The 24,516-nt window shown below is 42.2% G+C and overlaps 1 protein-coding gene across 1 annotated transcript in view; it reads right to left on the bottom strand.

Moving 5' to 3' along the window:
- Positions 1-24,516, bottom strand: part of SPEF2 (sperm flagellar 2) — a 202,695-nt gene that overhangs the window by 134,034 nt on the left and 44,145 nt on the right. Inside the window, exons 8-10 of the mRNA XM_075540928.1 lie at positions 21,021-21,209; positions 16,227-16,414; positions 10,617-10,785 (exon numbers count right to left, since the gene is read on the bottom strand). Coding sequence (XP_075397043.1) covers positions 10,617-10,785; positions 16,227-16,414; positions 21,021-21,209 — 546 coding nt within the window. The remainder of the gene's footprint in view (positions 1-10,616; positions 10,786-16,226; positions 16,415-21,020; positions 21,210-24,516) is intronic.

The following is a 24,516-nucleotide window of genomic DNA, read 5'->3' as shown; positions in this document are numbered from 1 at the left end:
CCTAACTAGAACAAATATACATAAACTAATTAAACGCATGTATACATGGTGAGGAAATGGCAGGGTAGCCACAGCTGATCCCTATGGCTTCAGCACAGAGGACAATCCAACTTCACCTCAGTCCAAGACCAATTGCCACAATAGAGAGTTCAGACATGCTTCTACTCCATATCCCCCGTTACGCTCTTCTGCACTTTACTCTGTAGCTAGGTTCAACAATTCATTGCCATGCCCACGCAGGACTTACAGGCAATACTCATTAAGATGGTGATTTATTCGGGAAGCTAAGAGTTCATCAAATGTCAGGATCGGGAAACAAGGATACAGTCGTAGTCGTGGGTCCTCAGAAGTACCTCGCCACAACCAGTAGCAAAGGCTCTCTTTGGTCCTCAGCCTTTTAGCTACTTGGTAGCTTGGCCTCTTCGTCTGTGGGCCAGGAAGCCTATCTTTCCCTCTACCTCACTGTCTCATGACCTACCTAGTGTGGTCCTTGCTGCTTCCATTACTTTTAGACAAGGTTCTTTCAGAAGCTCTGCTTGTGGCAATTCTTCCTCGATGGCCCTGAGAGTCTCACTCTTCCTGTTCTGAAATGGCTCTCACATAAGCAGAGGAATGGGAAAACTGACCAATTCCCTCCACCAGAGTTTGACACACCCTATTTGCCTAGTCCCATCCAATCATTTGGTGGGATGTGTAGAGACATGGATTGAAAAACCTTATTCAAGCAATTTCACTTCATCACACTTTGATATTCATCTTTGATATATGTTCTCAAACGAGATACACAAAACCTAGGGCATGATTAGAAGGTGCCATCTTCACAGATAGAAGCTGGCAAGAATTCATGAACCACATATAAAATTACCTAAACCAGGAAACAAATCTAGCAGTAACTTAGTCTGTGGTAGACTGAGAGACAGCTTCTCCATTAAATCAAGGTATCTGTATTTTCAGCAGGATGCATTCCACTTAAGCTGTAATAAATAAAAAATAATGAATACATTTTGGACTTCGTAAGAAACTCTGCCAGAGATGGACATTGGGCCTCGACTCAAGTACTCCCATAACACAAGAACACTTTGTTCTAACAATCCAGCATTCTGTGATGCTCACCTTCCTGACATGATCGCTGATGACAAAATGGATGCATAAGCAATGTGGTGAAGGCTGTTGGTGTCCAGCTATAAAAAATATATAGTTCCTGGGGTTTTAAAGGCTTGAAGATAAACAAGTGGCCATCTAGGTTAGGAGCAACAAAACCCACGTGGAAGAAGCACACCAGCCTGTGTGATCGTGAGATATCAATGGGATGGATCTGTTATCAGTCGTCTAAGACCCAGAACAAAATCATACCCAAAGTGAATGGAGGTGAGGGTATGGGTATGGAGTGGAGACCCAAAGCCCATCTGTAGACAATTGGACATCCCCTCAGAGAGGGGTCACAGGGAAGAGATGAGCCAGTCAGGGTGCAGTGTAGCACCAATGAAACACACAACTTCCCTCTAGCTCTTTGGTACCTCCTTCCTCCCAATATCATGATCTCAATTCTGCCTTACAAATCAGATTAGACGAGAACATGCACAATGCTACAGATAAGAGCCCACAACACAGGGAATCCAGGATAGAGAAACCCCTTAGGGCCAACAATGAGAGTAGAGATACCAGGAGGATTAGCCCACAGGAGGACAGTGAAGGGAGAACGGGAGAACTGATCACAAGAATCAACCTAGAACCCCCTTCCAGGGGGACAAAATAATGGAAAAGTGGGTGAGGGGAGATGGAGGATGATGTAAGATATGAAAATAATCATCTGTAACTTATCAAGTGTCCATGAGGGAGGGCAGGCGGGGGAGGAAGGGGGAAGAAATGGGGAGCTGATATCAGGGACTTAAGTGGGAAAAGAATGCTTTGAAAATGATGGTCGCATATGTGCAAATGTGCTTGACACACTGGATGAATGTATGGATTGTGATAAGAGATGTAAGAGTCCACAATGAAAGTAAGGAAATAAAAAAAGGGGAAAAAAGAATTTCTGCCAGAAATTTAAAAGGGAGAAGAAATCATTTTGGAGCATACTAGAGAATAAAAATATTGTCATTAGGTTTAAATTTTATGTCAGAAGAGACAAATGATAAATCTTAATTTTTAACTGCAAGTATCCCCAAACTGTCTAGAGGCAAATAGATAATATCACTTAGAGAAAATAATAATTTGTTATGAACATCAGTCATATCCACATTATTAGACAGTTCTGTTGTCAGTCTTGTTCCTGAGACCAAGTTTGTGAAAGTAAACCTATCGAATAAAAACATAGAGATCAATGGAATAAAGCCAGTCTGGAATTCAAATAATTCACCCGGAAGATGCCAAAACAAGAGGCAAGAAATACAGTACAAAAATGATCAGGAGATGGCAATCATCGGAGGCCTAGGTAGGCAGGCTGAGGACAAAGGAGTGGATGAAAGGGGTACGAGCTGACTGTGTGGATGGTAAAGAAAGAGCTACTTTGTAGTAGTGATCTGGTTTATTTCATATTCCTACCTGGTGATTTCAAAAGACAGCATATTTTCAAGAACCAATATTGAAAGAAAAAACCCAAGCCACAATGAAGGGCCTGGTGAAAAAAGTCTCTAGGAACTGAAATAATGCCAATTATCGAACGTTTCATCAAACTGAAGCATCACTGGAAGCACTCACTCGTCTAGGCAAAGAAATTTGTAAGCCAGCTACCTGGCCAATAGCCTTGAGAAGATCCCTATCTGTGCCCATTCCAAAGAAAGGTGGCCCAACAGAATATGAAAATTATCAAACAATATAATTAACATCACATGCAAACACAATTTTGCTGTAGACAATTAAAAAATGGTTGCAGCAGTATATTGGTGGGAACTGCCAGAAATTCATACCAGAGTCAGAAGAGGATATTAAATGAACAATATAATTTCCGACATCAGATGGCTCTTGCCTGAAAGCCGAGAATACCAGAAAGAAGTTTAATTGTGTTATATTGACTGTGTAAAGGCATTATGCGGAACATAACTATCAATAACAGTGCAAAGAATGAGAATTCCAAAACATTCTATTGTGCTCATGTGGAACCTGCATATAGACCAAGAGACATGCATGCAAACACAACAAGGAGATACCTAATGGCTAAGAATCAGGAAGGATCTATGTCAGAATTCTATCCCTTGCCCATTTTCATTTAATTTGTATGCCATGCTGAGCAAATAATACAAGAAGCTGGACTGTATGAAGAAGAAAGTGGCATCCGGATTAGAGGAAGGCACAGTAACAAACTGTGACGTGCAGATGACACACACTTGCTTTCTGGAAGGAAGGAAAGGCACTTGCTAATAAAGACTGAAATCTGCAGCCTTCAGAATGGTTTCTACTCAATGTAAAGAAAACAAAAGCCTCACAACTGAACCATAGACCTGATCATGCTCACGATCCGATCATGCACCGATAGATCATGATCGTGCTAAGACGATCAAAGATGGCAGTAAGTAAGCAAATCTGCTGCAAAAGACCTCTTTCTTTTTTTAAAAATTTTTTATAGGGAGGCGTGGGTGGAAATACGGCAGGGGCAGTGTATACAGTAGGGGCGAATGACGTCTTTCAGCTCACTAGCGGACAATCTAAAGTGAATTTTGGGAAAACCAGCAGGGACACCACCTCCCCCAGTCAAGAACGGAACAGAGTGGAGTGTAATCCCCGCCTGGAATGGTGACTGAGCCCAGCCCGGAGCTGACAGAGCAGTGGCAAGGGAAGGACAGCAGGGGTGGGGTGGGTGGGGTGCGGTGAGGTGGGGGCGTCAGATTTCCTGGGGACTCCCAGGCTTCGCCGCTGATCTACAATTTGCTGAAGGAGCAAAGAACATCCTCTGCTCTAAGTAGGGCTTTTAGTGTACTCATTGATGAGTGAAAGTTGCCACACATGTCAAGCTAAAGGCAGTTGTTGGGTTACTAACAGGACCCAGCGCCTTGCAAACATATGCGCTAAGCTGTGTATACAGATGGCAGGTAGAATAATGGAGCCGGCGCCGCAAAAGACCTCTTTCTGTGTCAAAGAGCAGGGAAGTCATTTTAAGGACTAAGGTGTACGTGATCCTAAGCCATGGTTATTTTCAATAGTTTTGTATGCTTCTGATGGCTGGACAAAGAATAAGGAAGAATTGTTAAAAACTGATGTGTTTGGAATACGGTGTTGTTGAAGGATACTGGGCATATTGTCAATAGGGACCAGTCCCGGGAAATGGACATCGAGCTTGCTAAAGTAGGAGTCAGTCAAAAAGAGTTCGATTCTTGGGAGGGTAGATGGACACAATGGCTGCAACAATGGGCTAAAATATAAGTTTGGGGATGGCATGGCACTGGGCACTGCTTTGTTCTGTTGTACACAGGGTCTCAGTGAGTCGGGACTGACTCGGTGACACCCTAACTAAAACGCAAATAACACCTTGCTTTCTGCCTGGGTCCCGTAAACCAGGTGGACGCAACTTCATGTCCCGTAACTGGCGGACAATAAAAATTAGCTTCACACATCCCAACGTTGTTTTGGTTCATGCCTACGGCTTGCTTCTAACTTTGTTTCTAGGCTTTTCATTTGAGTCCCATTCTGCTGCCGGTCAGCCTAGCTTCCAACCCACAGCTTACTTTTAACGTTCCACTGTAGTTCTCACGGAATCTTAGCTTTGATCATTAGCATACTCAAAAGTCTTGGCTTGGTCCCATCCCTCCCTCTTCCTGGTTCTGGCCACGTCAGTTATATATTATCTTGACCATCTTGGTTTTAGCTCTGGGAATTCAGCTCCTGGAACCTGATCTCCAAGTTGACCCAATGGCTAGCTCTGTCCTAGCTGGCATTGGATATTCTGGGAACACACCTATTGCTGTGGCAACATCAAGACTATTTGGCTTGGAGATTTGGGCACTGAGAAAAAAAGGTTGAATGTCACAGGGAAGTAATTGGGTAAAACTGTGTGCAAATTCAGGAGTCTTTTTGTTTCACCTTCCCTTCCCAGGTTTTCTTTCTTCCAGCTAACTCAAAGTTCTCAGGAAATCTAGAGAAACTTCTGGACTTCACAATTCAGAGGTAAAAGTTCATGGCAACCAACCAGGATTCCCAAGAGGAGTAGAAATGCGGCTGGTGAGGAGTCCTGCTTGTTTAACTTGGCAGTTTCATAGGGCCAAATGAACATACTGTTTCTTGGTCACCCCAGGAGACCTACTTAATAGACATACCCAATGGAAAGGATTAATGATGCCATCTACTGCCTTTGACAAGGAGGTAGGGAAGAGGGGGCAGTTAGCTTATGTACATCTAAATTCTACCTTCTTATCTAGGAGCTGTCATGAAATGGCACCTATATTATGGCTTCATTTCAAAAACGTCTCTGAACAACTTTCAAAGATAAACTTATCCTAAGAAAGGCACCTGTCAGCCTGATAAGTTGCTTGACCTTTGATCAGGTCAGAGTATGGTTGGATACCTGGCCATGTATTATTGCTAAACAGTCTGGCCTTGAGATTTCAGAGAGCCAGGGTTAGGTGCAGGTCCCCACCTCATAGTGACACTGGCAGGATGGGTTTACCTCCAGAGGGTAGGCATGCTGTGTTAGGTGAGGTTGAGTAGAGAAACAAACCCAGTGACACACATATATGTTTAAGAAAGAGCTTTATATCAAAGAGTGATTGTGTATTAAGAAAATATCCCAGCCCACCCCAGATTAAGTCCCTAAGTCCAATATCAGCCCATAAGTCCAATTCTAGTCCATAACTCCCTTTTTAGATTCCTGCAACACATGCAAAGATGCAGAAAGATCACAGGTCAGTGTGTGCAAAGTCTTGTGGAGCTAGTGGAGTTGGAATCATCTCCAGGGTTCTCACAGGTGGCTCCAGATGGCTTATCAGCTGGAAGGGGAAGCAGAGAGAGAGTCGCTCTCCAATCAAGCTGCAACCTGATCGACAGGTTATACTCTACCCCCATGTTCCTGCAGGAGCCAAGTTGTCACAGAAAACCTAACTATTACATGTACCTCAATTGTGACTTGTCCAAATCTTCTGTGCCAGAAATCTTGGTGAGGGCTACACCATACAAATATCCAGGCCAGGAATTTCACCTACTTCACCTGCCATCTGGAGACCCATTGAAGGTAATGGCAAGAAACAGAATTGGGTGTAGTCAGTATCTGTTGAGCTATTCCATGGTTAATTCTGGATCAACAGGAAATCTGAAGAACTGGTCCTGATCCAATAGTTGCTTTTACTCAAAGATCTGATCACTTCTGTCCCAGTTATAGCTTTCTCCCATCTATTATAGCCTAATATTGTACAACAGACATTTAATTCCAGCCTCTCACAAACTAGCAACCAGGGGAACATCATCTCCTTGTATGTATATTGAGGGAAATTCAAATCATCCATAGTCTACAACCCAGCATGCAACAAGATCATTGTCAAAGCCTCACTAATCTGCTCAATCATTCTACTTGCCCCAAGTTGAGAACTTTGGAGAAGTCAGCACTTGCAAAGAGTGTCAGGCTTTCTTTCCAAATTGGAGCTATTATTTAAATTTCAGACAGCAAAAATCACTTTGTCTTATAAGTTTGATTAACAGAGGATAGCTAAAATTAAGTCACCCTGAGAGATCCTCTGTCCCGAGCACTTACATAAACACTGCTGAAATCCAATGTCAACAGTGGGTGAGGGATTCTGCTGACCCCACTGATTCCAGGCATACTCAAAGCGACTCACTGAGAAGCTCTGTGGAGAAGCGGTTCATCCATCCCCAAATGACAAGTTCCTATTCCTCGTGGCATTTTATGTCCTGAAAGACACTGTGGCCATTGTTGCCATTTTTATCACCAGGGAAGAATGGGTCTCCTGGATCTCAGGGTCCCTGTAGATTCACCGTGTTCAAATTCCCCCTCCATGCAGAGCCAGGCTGAACTGGTTTGTGTGGAAGGATGCCTATACTTTTACTCTTTCATCAGCAACATCTCCAAGCCATTTCTGGTTCTATCAGGGTGGTGTGGAGAAAGCAAGCCACAGATGACAGGCGGGGGCTGAGTACTTTCTTTTCCCCCATCTTCTGCCCAGCTGGCAGCAAGAACTATGGATTCAGCTGAGAAAGCACTGCCCACCTTAGCTGAATGGTATATCTTGTTAATGAAAAAAATAAGTCAATGATCTATTTACACACCTTGAAAACAAAACTCTGAAATCAATCAGGGTCAGTCAGTGATGTCACTAGAGGGGTACAGGCCTACAATTAATTAGCTACCAGTCAGGGGAAGATTCAGTAACAGTCTATGGTAACCAGGCAAGTCACCAGGAAGTCAGGGATAAAAACAGATGCTGAAACCGGAGAGGAGGCTATCCAAACTCAAGTCTACATAGTCCCTGGGTCGCCACCAAGGGGTGGGTTGGAAGCAAGGAGCGGTGCCTGGAGCATGTAGGTCACACCAGCCGAGGAGGCTGACTTAGCATCATCAACAACATGATGGCCCATTTATTTATTCTCACGGTCAGATTTGCCTGTGGAAATGGACCGAGTGATAGTAACTGTCATGTTGCAAAGAATTGGGGGCACAGACATGCACACGGCTGCTCTATTGGCAGAAATAGGGGCACTCAACGAAACATACACAAGCAGGCTTTGAGGGCAAGTCAGTGGAAAACTACAAGCCCCAAATGCTGTGGAAGCAAATATGTATTATAAAACACACATTCTAGGGTCAAGCCAACACCCGAGGATGAACTTACACAAACTTTCCTTTGGAAAGGGAAGAGCAGCAGGTCAAAACCGTAGCCAACTTAAGACAACATGACTAATGTCCTATCAACAACACGCCCTCCTTCCTATTCCGAGTAACCCCGACTGCACCCATTGCGGGCATGCACACCGGGCTTTGCTGATTGCCATTCGCTCTGTGGCTGACACTTCTTAGAAAAATCTGAGCCTTCAGGAAGCCATGGTCAGGAGCTAATTTTAGTTTCTATACCAAACCATGGTAACTCTAAAACTCATCTCGTAGGTTACTGCTTGCAAGCAGCTTCTCTAGAAACAAAATATTGTGGAATGGTGAATCGTTTGCCAGAAAGGTCCATTAAAAAAAACAACCCTTGCATTTGGGAGCTTCTGGGGTTCATTGAGAGAGGTCTACTGCATAATTGGGGATCACTGGCTGGTGTTTGAGGAGCCCTGCTGATGTAGTAGATTCTACACTGGGCTGCAAATCGCAAGGTCAGCAGTTTGAAACCACAGAGTGTTCCATGGGAGAAAGACAAGGCTTTCTACTCCCATAAAGTTACAATCTTGGAAACCCACAGGGGAAATTCTACCTTGTCTTTTAGTTGGTTATGAGTTGGAATTGACTGGATGACAATGCGTTTTGGAGGGTTTTTTTTTTTAAAGATACAATTTCTATTTCCTGCTCAGGACAGACACAGATATTTCTGACCATATCATTCCTGCTTTAGAGCTCTCACATGCAGCTGTTTTATAATCAGAGGGTGATGATTTAGGAAATAAGGTTAGGAAAATCACAGACAAATTTCTGGTAGTTGCTTATGACAGGTAAAAGGAAGGGGGGGGGGCACTTCTCTGCTTATTTCCAAGAGTAATATTTCAATTTTTCAAATATAGTAACTTACAATGTTTCAAACATTTGGGTTCAAAACCAGGACCTCTTGGGTTTTCAGCAGTGGCGTACACATTGATAAAAAGTGCTGAGAAGGTAAACTTGAAGATTAGTCTATAAATTATGCACGTATCACAAACACCCGAGACACCTACGCTATCTTAGGAGTCCCAAACACATGCAGCTGCTTTCTTGAGCTGCGTGAGGACGCTTTGTTGCACGATCTCTTCAGAAAGGCAAAGCACGCGGAAAACCTGTCGTTTAAACTTGAATGTAGGAACAACGAGGACTAGTTCCCAAAAGGAACCAAACGAAAGGAAGAAAAATCAAAACCTCAAAGACAAACTTCTGCAGAGGGAATGATAACGGTATCTTAAACCGTGCGTGTGTGGTACAGCCCATTATGTAATGAAGAAAGAACAGCACATCAAGGCATGCAACGCAGGAGAAATTCAACCATAACTTTCATCTCTAGCACAACAGCCAAGTCTATAAAGAAAGAAACTGCATCGCCAGACATTTACAAAGTCCCAAAGGGCTAGAATTTCTTGCAAAAGAAAGCGTACCAGCTGCTTCAGGATGTGGGTAAGACAAGCGTGTTCCTGTGGTAAACATTTCCCAAACAAGAAAAAAAGTTAGAAAGACAAATCTTTGCCAAGTTGCAGCCTACCAGGTCCCCTGATTTATGTGAACAACGAAAATAGAAGAGATGGAGTGGTTTAAGAAAGAACTTAGGAAATATATAGTTTCGTGAATCAGTAAAATCGCCAAATAAAATAAAATTTCATTTACAGTCGAAAGGAGCCCCTTTATGTAGTTTGATCTTGTCATCACATTGTGTTGCGGGGCATTGAACACTGGACAGACATGCTGGATCTAAATGTCCTACGTTGGAAAGGTGTATAGATCTTCCTTAAGGTTTCTGTTAATCCTTCCAAACTCATTCTATTCATTTGGGTTTTATTCCATAGCATAAGAAGAATAAAGAGTACAGTGAACAGGGATACAGAATAAAATTCAAATGAACAGTATTCATGCTATTGATTGATATTCTCGATCGGCATTTATTTACTAAGAATCAGAAAATGAGAGAATCGAGTCATCTTTTTTCATCTTCATGCTACACTTACCACTCTTCTTGATTTTAGGGAACGATCCCTAATAATTCAAAGTTTCATTTTTCATTCCAGTCTGGCAATCTACCCAGAATTTCAATAACTATTACTTTCACATCTTTTCTCCTAAAGGGAGATAAAATGGAGTGTGGGGGAAGGATGTGGTGGGGACACAGTGTCGTACTGATTACTGGCATGCATGCACTAACAGTGGTTACTGGCATACACGCACTAGGAGTGCTTTACGGAAAGTATCTTAAGTCTCACAGAAACAACATGAAGTTATTATTATCCTCAGGTCATCAAATGTGAAACGGAGTTCCCGACCACTTAACGTCTTGGTCACCAAAGGTCACATAAGCAGTAGGTGACAATGCCAGCCCTAGAAACCTGAGAAGCACAGCTGTCACCCTATATCTTTTTGAAATCTTTGAGTATTATTTTAGTTTATGGTACTCATAAAACCTGGGCCTCCGCTTCTTCCATTTTCCCTGTAAAAGCAACATACTATTTAGATTCATTACTAAAAAAAATACCATTTATCGGTGGTTTCTGAAGCAAAGGTAGATGTGTATGGAGAAAAATATATAAGTGAGTAACTTAAAGAATTTCTAAAATTCTGAAGTCTATCTGCCCAGATAATGTCTTTAGACCACTCTTCTAGTATCACTGGATTAATAGATAATATATCACAATCTGGGCATTTAAAAATTAGCACGGTACGAGAAAGTGAACAAGGGAAAATGGAAACATGAATCCATTTTTATGAATGTGAATAAAATATCACAAATTAATGTTGGAGGAAAATAATTTATTCGCTGCACTCCCTCCAATCATATCTCATACTTCTGTACCTTATATTCTTCATAGTCCTTGTCATCTAGCACGTCCTGTTTCTCCAGTTCCACATCTGGTTCTTTAAAGGACAAACCTGGTAAATCCTTCACTCTGGGTTGGTCATAAATGGGTTTTCCATTAAAAAAGAGTTCCTTCCAATCCTTCATCAATTTCTGTGGAATCAGGCTATTCCAAAAATAAGAAAATAGAGAGATACATAGAAAAAACAGAAATGAATCAATGGCTAGATACATACAGTACTTACATATGTGAATATTTTTAGTGACTCACTTTTGTCAGAATTAAGTGAAAATACTGAGGACTATTTCCAAAGTTCATCAAATGAGCAATGACAATAAGATCACCATCCATTAATTTCTCAGAAACATATGGTATATAGACATGAAAACTATACTGTCATCTTAAAGGGGTCTTGGACAAAATTTGGTCCCTTTATTTGGATAGGGGAGCAGTAGGTCCTTGAGTGAAGTTGTATAGCCATTTGATATCAGATCTGGCGATTTAAAAGCCAATGTTTTCCAAAAGTGCTCATTATTTTTATATGTAAGAGTAGATTGTTCTGCTAGTATGCAGGAAATCAGTAATTTTAAAAAATCAGCGTGTGGCAATAGGGAAGTTCACTAATTCAAACCTTCTAAGCTCTAGTCATTTCACTCTTTGTTAAGTGAGAAAGCAGACAATGGGGTAGAGGGTTATAAGACTATTACACCAGCACAAACATTCTGAGTGAGAATGAAAGGGTGCAATGAGAAATTATTACAGGACCCCCCGTTTTAAATTCCGTGTCCCAGTGTAGGACCGTGATGACACGGATGCTGAGCTGAGGCCTCCACAATGCCAACGCCAGGGACAAGATGTGCAAAGGAAGGAAGGAGAGCTGTCTGGCATGGTTCCGGCATTATTTTTTCTAAAAAGAGTTGGAAAGTTGGAGGTACATCTTAAAAAGTTGTATTTCAATGAAGTGTTCAATTTGATATGCGAGACCATATTGTATTTTCTATTAATAAAGTATTCCAAGTAACTAAAAGTTACTTTTAAAAGCCCAATTGCTTTGTGGTTAGGTGCTCAGTGGTTAACGAAGAGTCTGCTCAGCATGATAATCTAGTTCCAGAAGATTCCAGACTTGGACACTGATGGGGAAGTTGTACTCGTCCTAAAGGGCTACTGTGAGTCACAGTCAACTAATGTACACTTTCCGGAGTCCTGGGAGCACAGTGATTCAGCTGTTGGCTGCTAATGGAAAGGTCAGTAATTTGAGTCCAGTAGTCATTTCCTGGGAGAAAGATGTGGCTGGCTACTTCCATAAAGATTGTTGTTTTAAGGTGCGGTCACGTCGGCCCTGACTCACAGCAACACAAAGTGTAACAGAATAAACCTGATGAATAAGTAGTTTCCGTATACTTGTTGTGTGCGGTCCAGCCTGCTCGGGTTCTTAGCTAGCCCGAGGACCACAGGACACACTACCTGGTCCTACCCTAGCGCGAGGCCAGTGTTGCACTTTGGTGTCCACCTGCTGCATTGAGGGCCTCCCTCCTTTTGACTGACCCTCTCCTCTACCAGGCAAAATGGCTGATTGCTCCTTGTAACATGTCTCAAGTCTCTCCATCCTGGCTGCTAAGAAGCATTCTGGCTGGACTTTTTCAAAGACAGATTCGTGTATTCTCTTGGCAGTCTGTGGTACTTCAAGATGCTTTGCCAACATCCTAGTTCAGCTGCATCCATTCTGGGGTCTTCTTTAAGCATCGTCCAGATTTCACACGCGTATGCCAGAGTTTGGGTTAAGCATATCTTAGTCCGCAGAGGGACATCTTTTCTCTTGAAAGAGATCTTGTGCAGATTTTCTCGGGCAATACATTGTGTACCGTGACATTGTGAACATTTTCGTTATCTTTACCTTGAGCAATAATCCATACTGGAGGCTGCAGTCCTGCATCTTCACCAGTAAGTGTGCATATTGGAGGCTGCTCATAAGCTTTCCTCGAATTCTGATGCCATGTTCTACCACTTTCTTGGCTTATTTTCTCAGCCTACAGATCAAGTAATTATGATAAAAGAATAAAACCTTGAGACACACCCACCTTTCCAGAGTTTTAAACAATGCAGCATTCTCTTGTTCTGGAATTCCCAGGTTCTTCAATATTATCCATAGTTTGTTATGATCCACACAGTTGAATGTCTCTGCACACTACATGAAACATTAAGAAATGTCTTTCTGCTCATCAATAATGTCCTTGGTTCCATGGATTCAGAGTCCAGTTTGAATTCTAGCCGCACCCCGTTGACGTTCTGTTGCATCTGGTTTTTGAATGGGCTTTAGCAAAATTTTACTTGCACATGAAATTAATGGCAGTATTCAATATTTCCCAGATTCTGTTTGATTGTTTTCTGTGGGACGGACACAAAGAAGGCTTTGTGTCCATATTTGGTCGACCAGGTCACTGCCTTCTATATACTAGAATCTGTTTTATCTAGATTACTTCACCAAATCCGTTCTAATACTTGAGAATGCATCTTCTGTAAGATTTTGCAACAAGAGAGTTTGAAAAGGGCAAGTTTCAATCTGGTGGTAAGATTCAAGTTCAGCTCCCCTGCATTTCAAGACTTAATGATCTCCCCCATCTAAATGGCTGTGAAGGCTTGGTCTTATATGACCTCATATTTAGATATTGATTTCCCCTTCTATTTCCATAGACTATCAGGGCTATGCTTCTTCATGAAATCTTCTAATATCCCCTTCCAGTGATGATTCAACTCTGGAATTTATGCAGGCCCTATGGCTTTTGATTAAAATGTATTCAAACAGACCAAACTGAGAATATTCTCATGACAGTAAGGTCCCTCATGTTGCCCTTATACAGCAATATCCACGGCTTTCCCCCTCTCAGTTTTTCCTTAGTCATTGACAATTATCAATGTGTTCTCTATTTCTAAACTTTGGTTTATTTCAAAACTGTTATATAAATGGAATCATGTATTGACCCTGGCGGAGTTCTCTTTTTCCACCAATCAATTTTCTGGGAATTTATTTAAGATATGGTGTGCATCCATCATTTGTTGCTCAGAAATATTTCATCATATGGATGTATATCACTGTTTGATACATGTGTCATGATAGCTCATCCTGGTTTTTACCTGCCTTTCCCTACTGGCTCACGATACTGGGCATTTCTCGAGTGCTCATTTGCCATCTGTACATCCTCTTTATTGAGATCTATCCTCTTGATGTTTTCACAGGTTTTTTTACAGTTCAGTTTTGAAAGTTCTTTACAAAGGAATAAGTAAAAGCGTATTGCTGTCAATTCATAGAAACCAGGACTAAACAAAAATATCAAGATGCGAAGCTGTTGTCTCCTCACATAGCCTTCACCGAGGCCAACACACTTCTGAGGGTGCAATTTCTAGCTCTTGAACCCATCCCTGAAGAAGAACACACTCTTTGATTTCCACCAAATTACAACAACAGATTTGGCTTTTGAGGGGTTCTATTTATATTCCTCGTGAACATGCTTTGAATGTGGGGGACAAAAATGATGTGTGAAGAGGCAAGATTGGGGTGTAGGGTAGATAGGGAAAATTTTCCAACCCAATTTTCCTAGGACAGCTTTTGCTACCCTTGAGACTGAGTACGTGTATTGTTAGGATGGAGAACAGCTTCTTGTCACAACTCCCCTTGCCTTGTCCTGTCCAGTGACGTTTTCAGTGTTTTTAAACTTCTCCCCTGGTGATCATCTGCCTGTGTGTGTGTGTGTATGTGTGTGTGTGGGCAATGTCATGAGAGTCTATGACAAGTAGGTCAGTGAGAAAATGTGTCTGTAGCTCCGCGCTGGCCACAGAGACATGTTGAAAAGCAGTTTGTTTAAGAGAATGCATGAATGTCTGAATTGAGAGCCTCGCAGCACCTCTTTTTAAAAAACTCACCTCCATATAACCTAGTTACTACCTATCTGTTGGCTAAGTTCTTGTTGTTGTTAGGTACCACTGAGTTGGTTCTGACCCATAGGGACCTTAGACACCATAGGAGGAAACACGGCCTCAGCCTGCACCATCCTCACAATTGTTCCTGTGCCGGAGTCCACCGCGGCCGCCATGGTGTCAGTCCATCTCCTTGAGGGCATTCTTGTATTTAAAGACCCTTCCCTTTACCAAACAAGATGTCCTTCTCCAGAAACTGTCCTTTCCTGACTATGCATATCTTGAAGATATTTTCTTTGTAGACCATGGTTTTAATTTTGTTGAAATCCAACTTACTAGTTTTAATCTTTTACAGAAAAATTAATTTGATGAAAAGTTAAATTTTTTCTCTTAGTAGATTATGATTTTGATGTTGAGTCTAAAAAAAGTGGTTGCTAGATTTTGTAGCTCTAAAAGGATTCCTCTGTTTTGTTCTAGAAGTTTCAGAGCTTTACATTTAATATTTAAAGCAACAATGCATTTTCTGCAAGGGACACTTTACAAAAACTCCATCTATGAATTCAGATGGTACAGCTGCTTGAAAGATGCAGCCAAGGGCGCTGCCCAGGGCATCTGCTACATGTCTTTGAGTCTTAGGTGAGGCCACGTAAGGAAGCCGCCGTCTAAACGGAATGCCATGAATTTTTAATACATTTTTTAAAGACTTAAAATGATGGTTGGGATTATGTAAACTGTGGCATTTCCCCTTTTGCTTCAGCCATTAGGAAACTCATATCAAGTTTGTAGCTCAATTTCAGAAACTAGCAAAACCTGTTGCTTCCTATAAAACTGTATTCAAATATATCCCCTGGCTTTGCATTATTTTAATTCGAATTTTCCTGTGTTCTTATTTGCAGGAGCCCCAATGGTGTAGTGGTTATGTGTTGGGCTAAAACCCTGAGGTTAGCAGTTTGAAACCACCAGCAGCTCTGAAGAAGAAAGATGCGGATTTCTATTCCTGTAGACAGATGTAGTCATGGAAACCCACAGGGACAGCTCCATCCTGTTCTATAGGGTCAGCATGAGTCAGAATTGACACAATGGCAGTGAGTTTTGTTTTTGCATATTCTGTATATGGTTGATTTTGTTTATTTTACTAATATGTTAATTTCTTTTAGAAACAGAATGGCATCAATGTGAGTAGATGCAATGATTAGTAAAACAAAGTTTAAATAATTCTAATGTTCTTAGGGATTGAAGGAAATGATTTTACTTGTCTTGGTAAACTACCGAGAATTTTGATATAATTCTTAAGTGGGGAAAGACATACAAAAACAGTATACCTTTAACAACGCTGGGTAGTGGATGAACTAAGTCAATAATCAGGCTCATCTATATTCAGCTTCTTTGTCTTTTCTGGACCATTTGCCTCGTTTTACTTATCATTGTGCTTCCTATTGTACAACGTGATTGGTTTTAACCTCAGTCACATCTCCAAGGTGCCCTGAATGGCACGGGGGCTAATGTGTCATTAGGCTGCTAGTGAGAGCTGGTCTGAACCCACCAGCGAGAGAGAAACGTGCCACCTGGTCCCATACAGGCTACAGCTTGGGACATGTTATGGGGCCATGATTTCTACAGAATCACTACGAGTTGCCATCAACTCGGTGTCACTGAACTCGGTTCGATTGGGTCTTGATTACGTCTGTACTTACTTATTTGTTAGCATTCGATAGTCTGCCACTTTAGTAGACAAATCAAGTATGTGATCCAACACTTCTGCACACAATGAAAAATGCTTTTGGTACCGAGCTTGCGCTCTTTCCACAGCAATTTGCTCATGAATGGCCTTCTCTCTCAGGGCTTGTTCCTCGAAATCAATCTTGGCTTGTTTTGCCAAAGCCTAAGGAAGAAAAGAAATAGTTCAGAATCACTACAATTAGAGAATGATTTAAATGAAAATGTCAACACTTTGATAGCCGACAAAAGCACTAAATAGAATGAAAAATCCCTTTATGCCAAAACAAATGAGTAACTGAATCCCTTCTCTTTAATATATTAAACCCTGAGCATGTTGCCTGAGACAATAATAGAAACATTGCACCCTCAGCTTATCGTTCAAGTTAGACACTGAAAACAGAATACAGTGAAAAATGGCCTAACTGGGGGCACGCTCATGTAGACGAATGACAAACTGCATCCTAAGTATTGAAAGGGAAGGATTGAGCTCACAATGGTCAGGGTGAACATGGGCAGGGCTCGAGCGGCATGGAAAAAACAACCAGTCTGGTGCCAGCTCCCGAGCCTGCTGGTCTCTCATTCATCTCAGGAGGCTCAACCTTGAAGGCAGCCTTGGTGGACAAGCCCCTTTGTCTTTTAGTAGCGGAGTTCCAGGATTCTGAGTTTTTCTTAGAAAATAATTAGGAAATCCCCTGGTCATTCTGCTTTGAAAATAGCACACAACTGCCAGAATTGTTTCCTTGGGAACGCAACACACTTTGCCACCGACTCCTGCTGTTACAGCACTCATACATTAATAAAATTCATTGGTGTGAACGTGTATGTCTATAGAAGGTAACGAAACAATCCATTTCACATCACTTTCTACTTGGTTTACACTTTTCTTAGGAAGTCCTTTCTTCACACTAAGCATGAAGGACAAACTAAGCCTAGCTAAGGTGAGAGAAACACCGGGATGCTTGATCCCTGGGCTTCCAATAGCCAACATGTTGTTTTTCAAAAGCGATGCCAACTTCGAGAGACCCCATCACGTGCTCATAAATGGAACTGGCTTCCCGTGACCCATTTAAGAGTGTGAAGTTGAAGTGAATTGGGACTTTGGAGGAATTGGAGTCAAATCGAAGCCCCAGCTTGTGAACAACATCAACTACGGTCTGTGAGACGCTGGGCACCAGTTAGCAGGTGTGTTAGCCAGGGTTCTCTAGAGAGACAAAGCCAGATTGCTGATCTTTTTATACCTATATATTTATAAAGATAGCTATATAACACAAGAAACGAACATTTAAATTATAAACAGATTGATATATAAATACAAGAAATGAACAGTTAAGTTATAAACAGATTGATATATAATACAAGAAACGAACAGTTAAATTATAAAGCAGTATGAATGGCTCAGTGCGACTCACTCCCGTGAGAGAATTGTGAGACACTGGCAGTCCTTCAAGTCTTCCGGTAGTCCTCTGTAGAGAGAGAGAGCTAGGCTATCCCAGCACAGGCAGCAAACAGCAAGGCAGGTCACCAACCGTCAGCCAGGTCACCAACTGTCAGTCCTCAGCTCCGGAGTTATAAATTTCATTCTTGTGGTCTTAAAGGGACCTCAACTTACAGTGACACAGTCCACAGGCTAGGCGTCCCACAGGTAGTGTGCCCTTTAAATTGAGGCACAGAACAAGCAAGGCAGCTGGACACTGGCCCGATGATTAAAGAGGGAGCAACAAGAACGGCGACGCTCACCGAGCCACTTATCTCTCCGCCCTTCAATTAATCCCACTTGTGTTTATCGGCCAGGCTGGCACAACAAACTATCTCAGCAGGCTACAGCTCCGTTTCATCAATGCAAGGTTGTGTTGGTCATTGTTAGGTGCTGGCCAGTTGGCTCCTACTCATAGCAATGCCATGGGCAACAGAACGAAACAAGGCAGGATCCTGCTCCTGTCTTTCAACTGCTGTGAATGTCTGAGCCCATTGGGGATGCACTGGATCGATCCAACTCATCCAGGCTCATCCTGTGTTTTTGCTGACCCTGGCGTTCTTTTCCAGGGAGTTGCCTCTCCTTGCAATATAGTCAAAGAACTTTAGACCCAGTCTCACCGTCTTCACTTCTATGGGGCAACGTCCTTGACCAACAGTGCAATTCAACACTTTCTCCTTCATGGTGGTAGGGCAGAACATTAATTAATATGACTCTTCTAGCCACAGTCTCCGTGACTCCCACCAAACCACCTCTTCCTGACGGGGCTGGGTAAGAGCAGGTGGAGAAAGATACAGTTATGAGGACTTTGTTAAGAGGATTCATTATGATTGCCATCCTGCTGGTATAAAATGAGTCATCTCAGAAGCAGGAAGAGGGGTCTCACTCCTCGCAAGAGCAGGAGTGGACACATCCTCTGGATCCCAAGCTCCCCTGTGCAGGCAGTGAAGCTTCTTGATCTAGAAGACAGCTGCGACACCAGAGGAGTGGCAGAGGGGCCGCAGCAGCAATAGAGCGCGGATCCCGAATCTGAGACAGAGCAGTGGACTTCCCAGGCCATCGAGCAAGTAAAGCTGCGTGCTCCAAGTTGAGGCTGCATTGCAGTGTCATGCCCTTCGGGAATTTATTAGAAGCCCCAAAGAACTTTGTAACACATTCACACGGAGCCACTGTATCCTGAGAAGTTCTCACGTGAACTGTAACCGGTTAACGTCCATACTAAACCCCGTCACTGTAAGCACCGTTTGTGAGCTCTGGGTGGCCGTGGCAATGGGAGGAGTCCAGAGGAAGGGAGAATCCGAAGGAAGAGAAGTGAGATAAGAGTCTATGGAGCCAGGAGACTGAACGTGGAGGCTGAGGCTGAATTCTCCAGTCTGTGAAACAGGCGGAAGTAGGAAGATGAGACGCCACGGAACCCGCAGCGGGAACAATCGAACTTCCCTATCAAAAATAGAATCCTTTCATACGTGCTTGGATTTCTATGGTCGTCTCCTTCCTTCTTCCTTTACCCTCCTTTCCTTACCAGGTACCTCTACCCCACCCTACCTGCTGACCACACCACTATTTCCTGTCCCATGACAGCAAAAGTGGGTTGCGGCCTAAAAAGAGCAAGAAGAAAAAGAAAAGGGAAGGATGTGGGAGGTGACAAATCTCCGAGGGTTTGAGCTGGGACTAGAGTCTGGTAGAACTGGTTTTGCTTGTTGCTCCACCACTGAGGAGCTCTGGGACCTCAAACTGTCTAAACTTCATTTTCTTTTTTTCCCCTTTTTCTTTAAGTGTAACTTGGAGCTCAACAAAGCATCTGCCTCCAGTGGTGGCTGTGAAAATCACACGCTACAACCCTTCACATCTATTGAAACCAAATATCGTTCAATCAGTTTTCTCTCAAAAAAAAAAAAAAAGATGAAACAATTACCCAAATAAGTCAACTCTTGAGGCCAAAGAAGCAATCTGGGGTCAATGCTCATGTAGTTCAAGTTCATGGGTTATGACTTCTCCTCCCCATCCCATCCTCAGTCCCAATATTTATGCTGGATTGGGTCTACAAAGGCAGCATACTGTTTTCCTATCTCTGTAGAGCATGGTATTTCCCAAATGATATTTCTAAAACTTACAAAAAAAGTCCTGTTTCCTGTTTTCTGTAAGGTGATCTCTTTTGCCTGGCTTGGTTTTATGAAAGCAGTAAAGATACGCTATCTAAAATATTATTCACACTCATGTAAACCATTAATAAAATAAATCTAGGTTTTTAGAATATGTACATATGTATATGCGCATTGACCTTATGATTAAAAATAGCAATGTGTTAATTCAAAGCTGCATACTTTGATTGTCAGCACTATTAAAGGGCATGTGCTAAGTACAATCACAGTAACAGAGAGCACAGCTAGCACCCAGATCCGGCGTCTGCCGATCATCCTCCACTACAGCGAACCAGGGCACCATGGAGAAATGGCTTATTTAGTTCAGGGGAAGGAAAATTCCTCAATGGGTCTAAGAAATCTTGTCTTATCAGAAAGCAAGGGAGGACTTAGAAGGCAATAATGTCATTGTGGAAGCGGATAGCTGAAAAGTTCTCTTCAGGACCCAGGACTGCGCACCAAGATTGACATGCCAAGGCCAGCTTGCCGTCCTAGTACGAGCCAGGCCAGACCCTGCTTAGCTCCCGAGATCAGATGAGATCGGGTATGTTCAGAGTGGTATGGCCACAGACCGCCTACTCTCACACTCTCATAAACAGTGACCTTCACAGGAAAAGGAAGGCTTCGGGCATGTAGACAGACAATAAGAGCAATGACGTATGGGAAACAAACATTATATTGTACGAATCTTTTGGACAGAACACTTTAAAACAAAAAACCCTCTAGTCACATGATTTAATATGTTTAAGAAAATGAGTCCATAGTTTCATAGTCAGCAAATATAATCATCAAGATAAAAGGCATAAACTGTTAAAAATATACAAGAGCTCGGGGAATATTGTTCCCACGAGACCTTCCTGAGGCATCTTGGCAAGCAAGCTTCAGACAATCAAAACGACTAGCACGGCATTGATAGTGAATGCTCTTTCTTTAGTCAGCTAGAGAACCAAGACTAGAGATGACTGCGCTCAATGAACTGTTCCTCCCTCACAAGCTGCACAACTACACAGACAAACGGAGAAAGGGGAGGAGATGACCACACACACACAACTACTATTAGGCAACTGGCAACAGACTGTGGCTTTATTTACCATGACTTGATAGAAAAGATGGAGGGCAAACTTAGAAAGATTTGCAAGGGAGACAGTGCTTACCGCTTCTCGATCAAGAGCATCCTGGAAATCTTTCAGTCGTCTTTCCTCGTACTGTTTTTCTCTGAAAATTCTATTTTGCCATAAAACGTCCTTTTCATGGCGGACATGCATGAGCTGCACAGCGATCCTGCGCTCCTGCTGGGACTGCCGCATCAGTCGGTGAATCAGCTGCTCCTCCCGGTAAGCCTCCTGAAACACCATTAGAGGAGCTGATTACTTGGGAAGATCCTGTCTAGATTCCCCTTTGGGCTAAGATACTTAGACATAAATAATTTTCAAAGCTATGATGCTATTCTTCTAAAACAAAGTCTACCACTTGATTTAATTTTGAACCTGGCAAATATCAAAAGAGGAGTCCTGGTAGCCTAGTGGCTATGCGTTCAGCTGCTAACTACAAGGTCAGCAGTTTGAAAGCACCAGCGGCTCCTTGGAAGAAAGAGGAGGCTTTCTGCTCCTGTAAACAGTGACAGTCTTGCACTCCCGCAGGGTCAGTTCTGCCCCATCCCAAAGGCCAATCCCCGGGCAGAATGCGCTCGACGGTAGTGAGTGGCAGAAAAAAATTGAATTATAAAAATGAAACTCTCTGACCATGGGTTGTATGATTTGGCCACTAGAAGCACAGAGGTCCTGTAACTCACTATTATTTTACTGTATTTATAAATCATTTTATTGGCATATCACTCACATCATACAACTTAATTGCTCAGTTATATCAAGAAGAGCTGTGCAATCACCACCACAATCAATTTCAGAACATTTTCTTCTTTCTCGTGCTCATTGTTGTTAGCTCCCCATCTCCCTCTACCTTAACCTGCCATGCCCCTAGGTGATTATTTACCCAGTTACTGTCTCTATAGATTCACCTATCCTGGCTTTTATATATAGAAGACCATACAAAACACAAACAAGAAACAGATAAACTAACAAAAACTAATAACAACAAACCAAAACAGAAAAACCTCAATAGAAAAGAAAGCAGAAAGTATTCAAAACAAACAATTGGGTCTAAAGAAAGGAAAGGACAATGGATTACATTTTAACGTGACTACACTGGCCATAATTGACTTTACAATGCTCTCTGGCCGATAGGAAGGTTGGCTGTGGCCCGAGGGGCTTCATCCATTGCTTAATCTCTGTGGGGACCCTGAAAATGGATTTTCATCTTCTACTGTCATCTATAGCCTTCTGCACACCACACCGAGTGTTCAGAATTTATGTTTGATACTGTTCCTTCCCTCTGATCCGGATTTTACCATTTCGAATTCTTGCATCACTCGGGCTGGTATGCTTCTTCCCTGTGGACTTAGTTGATGCCTCACTTAGAAGGTTTCTTGTTTTAAGCCTTTAAGACCCCGGATGGTATTCCTCCTACTATCCAGGCATCATCTGGTTTCTTCACCACACTTTGCTACAGCACCCATATCTTCGGTGATCTCTTAATGAGGGCAAGTATTGGGTAGGGCCACTCCCAATTATTTTCAATGAATGACTATGTCTAAATCTCATCAGAATACAAGATTAGTGATTGTGTTCAATGTTTTATAAACAAGAGCTATAACATTCAATTTATAATATGTTAAGAAGTTGGGAATTATATGACAGAGTAGGATTGCCCCTGTGTTTCTGAAGTGATACTTATGTATAGGAGCCAACAGATTCATCTTTCTCCTGTGGAGAAGCTGGCAGGTTAGAGCTGCTGACCTCTTGGCTAGCACCCCAAAGCACACAGCACCTAGGCTTTACTGGATAGAAAATGCATGCAGACCTTTCCTATCTAGAGATGGCAGACCCGATGGGCACATTACATTATCTGTGTAAAGAAGAGCTGATTGGATAGGAAGGCTGAAACAAGGAGAAGGAAACAGGACCTATTGTTTTCTTTAGAACATCTGAGTGAGGGGCAACAATCTGCAAGAATATTTAGATGGTATAATATCCGCTCAATAGGGGGCCAGCTAATGAACAGTAGAAAACCATTAACTAGGAATCAGTGGACCTGGCCAGTGCAGTCTTAGTGGATTAGCTGTGTGCCTTGACCAGGTAACTTTGGATTTTCAGGGCATATTCTTGGGTAGATGACATGAAAGGTAATCGCCAATGTCCTGTCAAGCTGTCTTACCCTGTATACACAGAGACATCATGTGGAAGGAGGAGGTAATGATGACACTCTTTAGTAGGGACAACTTTGGACAACTTTTTAAAAACATCTACACACTGGAGATTTCTATTGACCACTCAACAATTCAATAATTTAAGAACATAATATGGTACCACTAATACTAGCACTTGATCTCTTACCCTACACAATTTCAAGAGAAATACAGTATGTTAGACAATAAGGCTCTGGGTTATTTTTAAAATCTGAACTAGGAAATCATGTAAGAATGGAGATTAGATGATATAATCTAAACTGAAAATAAAATAAAATTATTTCAAATATAATGCAGTCCATTAAAATAAAACCAAGAACAACTTGGCAGGGGTACAGCTCTTGCACTTATAAAACCCTAAAAATGTTCATGTTCATCACTGATGTTCTTGAAAGATCCAATCGTAGATGGGTGGCAGAATATAAAAATGGCCACAACTGATGGCATTTCCTGCATCTGTAGCCTTGCAGTGATACTTTGAAGATATTCCCATCAAGCACAGAAATCTGTTTCCCCACCACAAAATATAGGTTGTGGAATTATTAGAAATGTCCATGAGATATCAGCACAAAAGACATTGCATTTGGAATCTGACTTTCTTATTGCTCTTGGGACTTCTGATACCACCATATACATTACCCCCACCTGGGCCTTGCTGTAATATGGGGGACCATACAGAACCCCCGTTTTCCCAGAGGGTTCTCACCAAACCTTCATAAACCAGCCAACCCCAGTTAATCCACCAGCTGACTAATGATGCATACGTGAGCCCAGCTGAAACAAAAAGAACAGCTCAGCCTAGCACCAAGTGCACATCATGTTTAAAGAAAAAAGCGCAAACTCATTACCATAAAGTAGATGCCAGCTCACAATGACCCTTCAATGCAAAGTAGAACCATGCTGGTTTTTCACACAGCAATAGGTAAGTGGTACTTAAGGCATGGCCCTGGTCAACTTTGTGAAAATATATCTATCTATCTTTCCTTTTTCTTTTTTCTGCTCCAAGTGAATGCTAGATTTGTCTGTGTTTTATGGCAAAGAAGTTTAGATGTCAAGATGACATCTGGTTATTCTGACCTTCGGTGACAAACACTCTGGGTTGACCAGGTAGGGTTTGATTATTTCCTGGCTAACACCGTGTTATGAATAAAAAGGAAATTAACAACAGAACTTTAGTATAAAGCCTGGGCTGGTAAATTAAAACAAGATCCAAGAACTGAGTGTAGAAAAAAATGCTCATTTTTGTTCCACTTGCAATAGTCCTACTTTAGAGATAACTTGTTTCCCAAAATTTAATTGGCAGGCGGGGCATAGTTTCTCACAGAAACAGGCTGCTGTGAGATCTC

Source organism: Tenrec ecaudatus, chromosome 2, assembly GCF_050624435.1.
Source record: "Tenrec ecaudatus isolate mTenEca1 chromosome 2, mTenEca1.hap1, whole genome shotgun sequence".
In the NCBI taxonomy this organism is placed as follows: domain Eukaryota; kingdom Metazoa; phylum Chordata; class Mammalia; order Afrosoricida; family Tenrecidae; genus Tenrec; species Tenrec ecaudatus.
This window is presented reverse-complemented; position numbering and strand designations above follow the sequence as displayed.